We start from the raw sequence: 12753 nt of genomic DNA on the forward strand, positions 1-12753 counted from the left end.
CATCAGTACTATGTACATCGTGTAATGTGTATGACAATAAACTCATTATCATTCTTTGGATGTTTGTTTCTAATGGTCAGCCTGTGCATATTGGAGCAGATAGTGTTGTTGGATTCCAGTGATTATGGCAAGTAACAATTGTTTGTGACTCTTACCTCCTGAAAGCATTTGGCAGATAAAGCTGAACTTGTCCCGGAGGGTCTGAACATTACCCATGCCAGAGGGAAGCGGTACATTGACCTTTTGTGCAAGATTATGAGAGCGGAAGTAAACATGTTTTACTGAAATTGTATTGGCCCTGGTGAGACTATGCCCAAAATATTGTATACGGATTTGGTTTCCCTACCCAAGGAAGAATATAGTTGAAACAGAGGCTATATTGAAAAAAAATCACCAGATTGGTTCATGGTGTGTGATTCTCCCATAAGGACAGATCAAACAGATTTGGCGAATGCGTTCTCGGGTTTTGAAGTATGAGAAGTAATCTCATTGATAAATCTGAGATTCTCATGGAGTTCCACGGAAGATACATACATGATGTTACTGTAGGTTAGATGTTTAAAGCCAGGGGTCATAACCTATGCCTTTCAAGTCAAAATTGAAAAGACATTCTTCACCAGAAGTCTTTGGATTTTCCCAGTTCAAGAGGGCTGCCGAGTCTCCATAGCTGAGTATATTCAAAACAAAGATAACTGGATTTCTGGACATTAAAGGAAATGGGATTAGTACAGAAAAATGGTGCTGATGTAAAGACCAAGTGCAACTTTAATGCCAGAGCAGGCATGAAAGGCACAACATTGTAATTCAGTGTATATTTCTCTATGGATGCAATAAGCAGTGAGAGCCAACCACTTATTTGATCACCAGTGCTATTGTACTTAAGCCTGATCCTTTCTTTGCATTATTCTCTTGTAGATGAACCCTTCAGTTGCATGTGTCAGTTTAAAACATGTCTTTACCCAGTGAGCTGCATGTTTAAAGAAAGTCCCCTCCCTCCAGGTTTTCTCTTGGAAAATGAACAAGAGAAGATATTGAACTTGGGGAAGGTGGGCTTTATCTGGGTAACAAGCCGATGAACACTTGCCATTAGAGGTTTAGGCGAAAGCATGTTTAAATTGAACTGGATATCTGAATTTTATTGATTGACTTCCACTGCTCTTCCTTTCAGCTTGTTTGTTCCTGTGGTGAACCTGGAAAAGATCCCATCTCTTGGAAAGACAGAGAGTTCTTGCATCAAAGTGGCTGCCAAGACTCCTGCAGTTTCCCCCTCCTCTCCTCAATCTGTCTTGCCACCTGAGAAACCTAACCTGCCCCCCATCCTTGATTCTGTGACAAAGACGGGGGCAGTGGATGCAAACCCAAAAGTGACTGACCTCTCACACCCAGGACCGGTAATTCAGAATGGTAAAGATGAGAGGTCCCTTGTGGTGGAAGAACCATCATTCAGTAACAGGAGAAACAACCATAAAGTCCACAGGAGAGTAATGGGTGAGTTTGAAGTTGAATTCCTGTGCTCCTCTCTTTCAAAGCCAAAAATGTCACGAATGGACATGCAGGAGAAATGGGAAGTTGGATACTAATTTATTGGTAGTATTTGGAATTAGCTTGAACTTGTACTTTGTTCTCTGATTTTAAGATCAAGTTCATTGACCTCTGCTTTATGGTGGAGAAGTATACCATTTCCTGCCCTCACAGATATTGCTGTTTATGCCCAGAATAATTTGATGTAGTGTAGAAGCTTTATTCCTTCTTTAATTCATTTTAATCTGCCCTTATTATTTAATGTAGCAATATAGAAAGAGCATTTCTCTATTTAAATTAGGGGAACCTCCTTAGAATGTTTCAGTTGTTGAGGGGTGGGCTGTACTCTCTATCATTCCAATCACATCTCACTGTAAGTAATCCCCATGCTATTGGTGCTCTGTGATTAGTAAGGGATGGGTTAAGGTGGGAGGTGAGTGGGAAGGGAAAGTTGAGAATCACTGCTCTGGACCCAATTGTTACTGAAGTATTTTGCTTGAGGAAAAATTGTCATTGGCCCATTTCCTTTGGAGTTATGAAACCGTGCACATAACGAGTCAATGAGGTACGATTAAAACAGTGGTTTTCAAACTTTTTCTTTCCATCCACATATCACCTCAAGCAATCCCTTACTAATCACAGAGCACCTATGGGATAGGGAATACTTAAAAGTGGTACATGAGTGGAAAGAAAAAGGTTGAGAACCTCTGCTCTAGATGAAACCACTGCAGTTCCTAGCAAAGAAGTGTTTGATGCTCAGATGTTCCATATCTATTCAATGTTGTTAATATATTAATAGAAATGCTCTACCTAGCTTGGAACCTTTTGGTTGGACAGTGTAGAAAGAGTTTTAACCTTGTGCTATGACTGTATGAGAGAGTTATTTTGTCATGTATAAGTACATGTACAGATCCACCAACATTTGTACTTGCTGCAGCCATACCCAGATCAGATCAGATACCATTTTTTGTCACATAATAAAACAGAAATGTAATATTACACAAAATTGTCTTTAGTCTGCCATAAGGTAGACAAAGATTTGCCATTAGCATCTCCCGGCACCCCTTATCGTCTGAGAAAGAGAAAGGCTCCAATTCAGTTCAAACCGTCGGCAACCTGAGCCCAGATCCAAATTGCTGACACGATTAGCGGCCAGGGCCCTTCAGGAGCCCTCAGCACCCCTCGGCCTGTGTGTGTTCCTTGCCCACAAATTGCCAACTGGTTGCAGCCTGCGTGTGTCCTTCAGCTGCTGAGCTCCTGGTTAGTCTGCCACCGTAGTCACCGTCCTTTAGGACATCTCCCCTGCTTCCCCTTCTCAGCGGGGGGTGGGTGTGTGTACTTCCCCTCTCTGGTACCCTGCGCCAGTCCAGTGCTCCCTCGGAGTCTGCAATCCCTCAAGGCTGCTGCCATCTTGGGCCCAGACACCATGGTCACAGGATTTTAAATAAAATGTCATTGGCTCCATTAACGGGCTGTTTAAAGCCTGTACAGAGCCATCGGCAGTACAAAAATACACCAACAATTATGGCATCAATTAATTTGCCATGGGACAGAAAAAGAAGTGATAAATATAAAAGGATAAATAAATATTTATAAGCTGTGCCTGTACAATCTTCTCAAGACAAGAAAGTGTCTTTCCTCAAAACATAATTTGTGTAACAAGAGAAAGGTAACGCAAGTGGTAAGAGAAACTGAGAAAGGTAACAGCTGCATTATTTTCACTTAATGCAAACTCTTTAACAAATGCCACTCAAAAAATGATGACAGCTATTTGCCAGAACCTTTCTTTAAAGTACCTTCTTACAAAAGAAAGTAAAATATTGAGAATCTCTCTACTGTTGAACAATTCTTCCTTGCGGACAGATCAGTGGCAAGGTGGGCGCATTCATCAGTCTGAAGTCTACTGGGGGTGACCCACACACTAGAAGTCTGACATTTGTGGAACTCTGACTTCAGCTTCTAAAGCAGAAATGGGATGTTGGAAGTGGTTCCAACACTAACTTTAAGATGAAATGATGAGTAGGTCTGGTCCCATTGCCCTGATTGCCAATAGCAATCTCTCTTAGAAACTACTTAATTGTCGCGGGCACACAGGATTGGGCTTGGTTAAGATGCCACATTCCTCCACTTGTTGAATAGCTTGAGAAAACGTTGCTGTTTGACTACCCATGGTCCTGGGTAGTCATGGTACTGGGAAGTGGGCTGTTCCTGCAGACCCATCCTCTACTGAAGAGTTGAGACATTCTGAACGTTATGCAACAGTGGAGAGCTGAGCCTTGCTCTGATGAACACATACACCTGCAAATGTTGATGGAGGTGATAAGACTTTGAGTCAGCAAGGAGAGAGGAGACTAAGAATTATCTTGCAGTTTCATTTGTCTCAGTCTTCCTTTCCTTAAAACCTTTTTAATATGATTGTCATTTTGTTTGATAACTACTTCTGTGAAAGGTCTTTGAATGTTTTACTACATTAAAGGAGCCTTGTAAATTCAAACTTTCAATACAGCATTCAGTTCCACATCATTGGACTTTTTGAAGATTTCCCTATTTTTATTTCTTCTGTTATTCCACTCATTGAAACCTCCTGTTGTATCAGTTTATTTCACATTACAAAAATAAAATGTTCTAGGAAAGGGTCTTAGGCTTAACCTGATCCTCTCTTATAACAAAAGAGTTGTATTTAAGTGTTTCTGCAGGGCAAAATTAAGACTCGATGTACCTCGGGGACTTTTAACAGGAAACATCTGTCATACCGCATAACCTCTACTTAATCTCTCAACAGAGAAAGAAAGTGACCTCAATAAGCACTGTGGAGTCATGGATCCAGAGACCAAGAAGCATTGCACACGTTCATTAACTTGTAAGGTAACTTTTACCCCACCCCACCCCCTCCCCGCGGCCCCTAATCTTTATTTTAGATTTGTTTCTTTTTCCCTGAAGGCAAAATTTCAGGACTGCTCATTTGCAGAATTTATAATGCCCAGGCATACAGATTTAAGTCTAGAAGTAAAACAAACAAAATTTGATTCTTAAACATTACAGTAACTTTTTGTTTAGGGGTTTGTGCAGTAGATAATGAAGACAAGAAAAACTTTCTTGACTTTATAGCTAACTTTTGGTGTGTGCAATCTGGTCCCTAAGGGTTTGAAGAGGAATTTTCCAAAGTATTTTTTCCCCCTTTATTGGCCCTGGGCTTTATTACCTCAGGAGATGACATGGGAGGGAGGCAGTGTTAGTCAATGTTCCAGTTATTGTAAGGTAAGACAGATTTAATGACGCAGCTGGTCTTTTCCTGCCTTTGGGCTTCCAATATTTTTTTCTGTCACATCAGGCAGGAGCGATGGAGGTGACTCATTCTGCAATCCAGAAGGGATTAAAATCTGACTGGTTCAGTTCCTAAATGTTAGAAATATGCTGAATCAGCAAACCAAGCTGTGCTTGTATGCTTTAATGCTACAAGCCATGTAACTAACTGCATATTGTTTGATGCGCTGTTTCCCCAAACCTGCAATGTTCCCTCAGGACTGCTTAATTAATGCAACATGCCCTTCCAAGGCTCCAGATCTCAGGGTGGTACTCCCTGTGTGGCTTTTCAGCCAGTGCATACTCCCTTGAGGTTGCCTTTCTAACTCAGCAGTGTTCTCTTGGTGACATCTGTTGGTGCAGCACTCACTCTGGACTGCCTATCCAATGAAATCATCCTCCCCACACTACGTCTTTATTTTATAATTTTTTATTTAACACTTCACCGTGAACCACGTCAGTAACAATATATACAGATATTCAGTATTTATATGTACACAGTGACATTTTCATTTTTTTTCCATACACCGTGTCTTTGACAGGGCATTGCTGCTCCAGGACTACTCTATGAGATGGACACTATCTCCACTGATTGATATTGGTCCTGATATTGGCATTGCAATGATTTCCTAAGATCCTTGTGCTTGTTTGTGAAATCTCACATGGCATCACTACAGTAAAACTGCTTGTATCTGGGACCAATGGGGATTGGTAGATGCCTGGATAAGTGTATTTTCCGGTTGCTTGACACTAACAATTGCCTAATTAATATACCTGCATTAAGAATATACAGTTTGAAAAACAAAAATACTGTACTTACAAACTTCATTTGCATGAATATATAAATATTAAAGCATTTCACTTTATTTTCAGTCATATTCTTTGAAAACACAGCTGTCGCTGCATCTGCAGGTTCCTCCCCCTCCACAAAGCGGCTTGAAAGATGAACAATAACATTATAGATAATTATTCCCTCCCTCCCCCAAGTTTACAAATAAAGCCTCTGACTGGGGCAATTCTCACTAAGCAGGGATAAAGAGACATTTTAAGAGAGTCACATCAACGGCGAGCAGCATCAACCAGCTCTTCATCCCGGGCGACACCATTGCTGTTTCACACAACTTTATTCAAACAGCTGCTATGAGCAAAGCACGACCAAGGCCCCCCGCTGGCTGAAAATTTGCTCTCTTCTTCACCAAAGGTTTATGTGTTACCTTAGGGAACATTTACTTTTACAATTTTAAACATGCATATTTTTTACTTGTTATTTTATTTTATTCTTATTTATTTTAATTTTTAAAATTTATTTTCTCAATTTTTTTTAAACCAGTTGCTTTAAGCTGTCAATTGCTTGAATTCCAGATACCAGGGGTTTTACTGTATTTCCTATCCCTGTTACTTCCACCATTTCTTCATATTTCCAGAATTCCTGTACTTCTTCCTTTCAATTTCTTTTGCACAATCTCACATCATTTCATCAGTGACAGGCAATTTCTTCATCTGGCAAAAGCCATGAGCTCTGGAATTTCCTCTTGAAAGTTCTGAGCCTCATTACCTTTCTTTTGCAATTTGCTGGCAAATATTTTTCCCTGTGAAGAACCTTGCTGTGTTTGTCTCTGCAAATATTAATGCACATTGTTTCCTTTCTCTCCCTCGCCACTGCGGCCAGCTAATGGTAAACCTGTCACCTTTCATCCCACATTAGATGCACTCGCTGACTCAGAGAAGGAACGTGCTTGGGCGACGGCTGGCATTCGACGAGTTGCTGGCAGAGCATCGGGCGAGCTTGAAGAACAAAGAAGGTGGAAAGGAGAGAAAGCAACAGGCCAAAGAGGCAGCGCCACTTTCACCTGCGCAGGAGGCGGACACTGGAGGCTGGGGTCCACTAATGGCAGGAGACTCCCTGAACCACACAAAGCCTGTCTGCTGTCTTGGCTCCAGGTATTATCCACATTTCTCGCACTGAAAAATACTACCACCATTTTTGTAAGAAAAGTTAGAGAGTTATGGGTGAGGTTGGGAAGGGTTCGATTGTTGTGCATTAGGTCAGCACAACATCATGTGCTGTAAAATTCTATGTTCTTGGAATGTAGTTGGTGTAGCTTTTTGATGGAGTAGTGGTAGAATTGTGAAAGTAGGGTTGGGGAGTTTAACCACAGGAGGCACAACCTAAAATGAGGGAAAAGCTGATCAAAAGTGAAATCAGAAAATGTTTTTTGCAGCAACTTGGCGAAAATCTAGAACCCTCTTGAAATCTGGGTGTAAGGAGTTAATAGCAGTTTTTATTATTGATTTCGGGGGGGGGGGGGGAGTGGATAAATGGGTTGAGATGCAAGTCGACGTGTTCTTGTTCACTGACAGGCGGTAAAGACTTTCTGTTCCTTTCTCCTGAGGGAATGAAATTTCGGTCCCATGTTTATTGAACATGACTGACTGCTTGGATCCAGATATCGTTTCTGGTGTTAGATCATAGTGACGTTCTAACACAATCCTTAGCAATTCAGGGGTATCTCACTCAGGCTTACTGCACCATACTGCAAGGTGTGTACTCAAACATTGCAGCAGATATTCTCAAATCTACACTGTCAAATCAGCCCTGCTGTCCCAGGCCCCAGAGGTAGAAAGTCATTTTCTGGCCTCACGGTCTCTCTGCTGATACAACATCACATTTGAAGGAATTGGAATGTGTGCTGCTTTCTGGATATTAAAAGCTTCTCTCACCCTCTGATAGCATCCTTATGAACCCCCACTAGACAGAGGACAAGCAAGATTCAACCTCTTTACTGTGGTTCTGGGATTGTATACAGGCCAGACACTGCAAGGTCAAGTGATTTCCTTCTCTAAAAGACACTTGTGAAAGATGTTTTTTTGTATCAATCCAGCAATTTCATGGTTATCCTCATTGGTATTCCTTCAAAATTAACTTCTACCATATAGATTAAGACTTTAGATCATATGGTAGAATTTAAACTCTTGTTGAGATATCATTAGTCAAGGCATCTGGATTGAAGTTAAATAATTCATCCTGCCTTTCCCTGTATGCTGCTGGATTTTTTAACCATTGGAATCAGTACCAATGGAGAAGTGCCTGCGAGTCTGTTGTGTAAATAAGTCTCAAGAAGGAAATTTGGGAGTTGCTGTGTTTTATAGCTGAGTTAATGGGGGTTCATGGAGTTATAAAGCAGGGAAGGGGGCAAAAAAGCCCATTACATATGTTGAACATAGAACAATAGAACACTAAAGCACAGAAACAGGCCCCTTCTAGTCTGTGCCAAACCTTTTTTTTTGCCTAGTCCAACTGACCTGCACCCGCTCCATAGCCCTCCATACCTCTCCCATCCATGTACCTGTCCAAGTTCTTCTTAAATGTTAAAATTGAGTCTGCATTCACCACCTCAGCTGGCAGCACGTTCCACACTCCCACTACTCTCTTTGTGAAGAAGTTCTCCCTCACTTTCCCCCAAACTTTTTCCCTTTCACTCTTAACCCTTGTCCTTTGGTTTGTATCTCATCTACCCTCAATGCAAAAAGCCTATCTACATTTACTCTGTCTCTCCCCCTCATAATTTTAAATACCTATATCAAATCTCCTCCCATTCTTCTATGCTCCAGGGAATAAAGTCCTAACCTGTTTAACCCTCCCCTGTATCTCAGTTCCTCAAGTCCGGACAACATGCTAGTAAATCTTCTCTGCACTTTTTCTGTCTTATTGATAACTTTCCTGTAGTTAGGTTTATCCTTCCAAAATGCCACACCTCGCACTTGCCTGCATTAAATTCCATCTTCCATTTTTCATCCCATTTTTCCAGCTGGTCCAGATCCCTCTGAAAGCTTTAAAAACCTTCTCTGCTGTCCATAATGCCTTCAATCTTAGTGTCTTCTGCTAACTTGCTGATCCAATTTACCACATTATTATCCAGATCAGTGATACAGATGACAAACAACAATAGTCCCAGCACAGATCCCTGAGGCACACCACTAGTCATAGGCCTCCAATCTGAGAAGCAATCATCCACTATTACTCTGGTTTCTCCCGTCTAGCAATTGTCAAATCCAGTTCACTACCTCACCATTAATATCTGGCATCTGAACTTTCCTAATTAACCTCCCATGTGGGACATTGTCAAAGGCCTTACTAAAGTCCATGTAGACAACATCCATTGCCTTTCTTTCATCAACTTTCTTGGTAACCTCCTCAAAAGAGCTCTGGGCAGGTTTGACCTATCGTCCCAATGGCATGGCGCGACAGGTTTTTGACTCCATCCACAGGCTGGCACATCCATCAATCAGGACCACGATCCAGTTGGTGGCCAGCAAGTAAGCATGGTATGGGTTGCAGAAACAAGTCAGCAGTAGGGCCAAGACGTGAACGCAGTGCCAAACAGCCAAGAATCAGCGGCACACCAAGGTCCTCCCGTAGCCTTTCAAGCCAACGGAACAAAGGTTTGACCACATGTGGTCATAGTGGGACCCTTACGAGTCTCCACTACCTGTTCACGGTGGTCGACCGTTTCACCTGGTGGCCAGAAGCAATCCCCCTGGCCGACACATCCACCAGGTCCTGCGCCAAGGTACTCGTCTCGTCCTGGATAGCAAGGTTTGGACTACCATGCCACATAACCTCCAACAGAGACATACAATTTACCACCAGCCTGTGGACCGATGTTGCTATCCTGTGGGGCACTCAGCATTCCACCCGCAGTCTAACGGGCTGGTTGAGCGCTTCCACAGCCACCTCAAGGCCATCTTTATGATCAGACTCAAGAGCCCCAACTGGGTGGATGAACTGCCATGGGCACTGCTGTGGATTCGTACAACCCCGAAGGAAGATCTCCTCACATCCTCCGCTGAGCTCATCTATAGACCATAAGTAATGGTCCCTGGGGATTTCGTCCTACCGGCCAGAGGACAACAGACGGATACAACCACCTTCCTAGACAGACTACAGGAAAAGGTCGGTAACCTGGCTCCGATCCCACCCTCCAGACACGGGCAAGCTAAGTTCAACATCCCTAAAGAACTCTAAGACCGTGAGTTTGTGTTCATGTGCAGAGGGCCACACTGTTCACCGCTACAGAAGCCCTATGAAGGCCCCTTCCGAGTCACCTGGAACAATGGGGCCACCTTCGAACTGGACATCCGGGGAAAACCAGAGGTCTTCATTGCAGACAGGCTCAAACCAGCACACATGGACCTGACACAACCCGTGGAGACACCAGCACCTCGACGCAGAGGCAGACCACCAAAGACATTATGGGACTGCATCCAAGGTCACTATGAACTGTAGCAACGGTGCTGGGGGGGGGGGGGATGGGGGAGGAAGGGGAGTCGTGTGGCGGCCCGCCACTGCGGAGATTAGGCTGGCACATCACGCGGAGGTAAACAGCAGCATAACACACTGTTACACGTTCCTTAACACAGCGAACCGGTACGGTTGAAAGCTGGAGCAGTACAAGACCAGCAGCCCTAAAATGGCACAAGCTGCCCAGCTAACAGATCAATAACAGGCTGGAGAAGTAGGTTATTCACATGTAAGAATGTTCCCACCCACTATTGTTATTCATGTAACTGATGTCAGCCAATCAAACAAACGGCGGGAACTCCAACTGTATAAAAGGAGCCTTTCCAGCCTCAATAAATCTCAAAGCTTAACCTCCCATATTGCAAGTGTGTGTGTTTCTTTGTAGCAGTCGGCTACACCATCCTGTTGCTGTGGCTAAGTAGTGGGTTGTCTTTATTTATTTTCATGATGTCTTCTGCGTACAGTAGTTATTGCCACATCCACACCTGCCTCCTGAAGAGTGTTTCTGATCTGTCAGACTTTCGTTTGGGGATTTTTTATTCATTATGATGAGAATTCTGTCATGAGCAGTGGAAGTCTTCTTTGGAATACCTTCCCTTTGTAATTCTTAATGATGTTCCACACTGTTGATTTTGGATAATTCTAAAGTTTAGGTGATGCCTCTTGCTGTTTTATTCTTTTTTTTCAGCCTCATAATGGTTTCTTTGACTTTCATTGGTCCTCAAGTTGAAAAATGGCAACTACCGTGCCGCCCATAAATTGATTACCATGGATGTGTAAGTTGTTAGTTAGGTTTTTGTCCAGCTTCTTCAATGGGGAAACCTTTTTTTTTAATGGATTAAGTTCTAGGGCTAAAATCAACCTGTATTTCCAAATCACCTTTCGTAACCTTGAGATGTCCCAGAGCACCACAAAGGAAATTAAATTCTTACTAAGAAAGTAGAAATTGATTTCCACGTGTCAAAAGAAAAATCACAAAATTTTATCTAAGACGATCCATATACTTGTTTAGTGAAAGAAATGCTGGCCCATAATACTGGGATAACTCCCCTATAGTCTTGCAGGACAGATCATGGGATGGTTTAAGCCTCCATGAGAATTATTTGAGTGAACTAGTCCATGTTGGTGTTTATCTCCTGTCATCTAACCTAGATTGGAATAAATAGATCGTCGAATTGAGTATCTGAGAATGGCAGGTGACTTCCCAACTCATTATTGCTAATTATGAATTATTGTTATTGTAAAATACATATTCATGCTGCAGATCTGTAACAAATGAGACAAGTGTAATGATTACTTTATAAAAAAATACCACATCACAAATAAACTTGTCTGAACAACTGGACCCTGATAAATAGGGTAACAGTGTCCTAATGATTGTCTACCAGCAGATGGTGCACATGCACCTTGTCTGCTGGTAGCACATTGCACAAATTAAAAATCTACTGTTGTCTGGTATTTCAATATTAAATTGCGTGAATCACATTCTGCATCCTGGAAAAATACATCTTTGCACAGAGTTGTAAGTATTTTCATTCTGCAACTTTGAAACCTTAATTTACTGTAAAAGTGATTGTGTTTGCACGAGCTTCTGTAGAGATATGCATTGTGTAAAAGGTGACTGATGATGACTGGGCTAAGAGTCACTGGACAATTAATGTGGTGGGAGAAATGAATTAACATCATCATGTACAATAAGGATGGGTGGTGGGGTTGGATGAGTGAAACAGGCTGCTGGGGGAAGCTGGGTGGGTGTTTGGAAGAGGTTGCTGAACATAATTCTGTAACAGTTTAGGTACATCAGTGAATGCAGGACATTGGAGAAAAGATTTACTGATGAGAAGAGTATCTTTTCCAGCAATGGTTTTATGTGACAGTATTGAGCAAGCTTCACTCCGAGGATGTGTTTGCTGCTGAGTTGGAATACTAACAGTTCCTTTCTCAGGGTTAATGTGTCTGACTTTCATCAATGTGGATATTCACAATGTCCATTCCCATCATCAGTATATAAATACAAATCATTCCCCTCCATTTTTAGCTGAAGAGGATGTGAATTCATTCAGGGATTGCTGCATTTCTCTGAGATCTTGCTGCCATCTGAATTTAGTTTCTTCCTTTTCACAGGGTTTCCTTGGAAAGTGAATTGACTGACTCTGAGAGATTTCTAGCTGATCCTGTTCCACATCCTGAGCTTCCTTGCCCTCTCTTCAGATTTGAGATAAACAGCCGGCTGTCGAGTGAAGAAAGTGATGGCGAGATGACTGAGGAATTGGAGAAGCCAGACATTCACTATTCACGATTGCATCCAAAGCCACTGGCAGTACGTTCTATTGCAGCTCACCCCCCTGTCTCCACTTCATACTTGTCTTACCAGGAGCATTGATGGTTTAAAGTAAATCCTGCACAAAGCAGATGGGGCTGAGAAATGTTTGTAACCTCGCTGCATTATTTAGTGCTTCAGACAAACATTTTTATTTTCCTTGTACTGAAGGTGGTTTGTGTGAAATGGTTCTTTTCCCTTCCCCCTTAACCTTGCAAGTATCTCCATGGCAAATTACTTATCCTGATCCAGTTTGAACATTGTAATTCGATCTACTTCCTCCATCATCCCATCATTCAATGCACTT

At 42.3% G+C, this 12753-nt stretch overlaps 1 protein-coding gene across 1 annotated transcript in view; it reads left to right on the top strand.

The window, feature by feature from the left end:
* LOC138765116 (ataxin-7-like protein 1) overlaps positions 1–12753 on the top strand; it is a 42007-nt gene that overhangs the window by 15351 nt on the left and 13903 nt on the right. Inside the window, exons 5-8 of the mRNA XM_069941890.1 lie at positions 1169–1488; positions 4304–4386; positions 6530–6765; positions 12251–12446. Coding sequence (XP_069797991.1) covers positions 1169–1488; positions 4304–4386; positions 6530–6765; positions 12251–12446 — 835 coding nt within the window. The remainder of the gene's footprint in view (positions 1–1168; positions 1489–4303; positions 4387–6529; positions 6766–12250; positions 12447–12753) is intronic.

Source organism: Narcine bancroftii, chromosome 5 (genome assembly GCF_036971445.1).
Source record: "Narcine bancroftii isolate sNarBan1 chromosome 5, sNarBan1.hap1, whole genome shotgun sequence".
In the NCBI taxonomy this organism is placed as follows: domain Eukaryota; kingdom Metazoa; phylum Chordata; class Chondrichthyes; order Torpediniformes; family Narcinidae; genus Narcine; species Narcine bancroftii.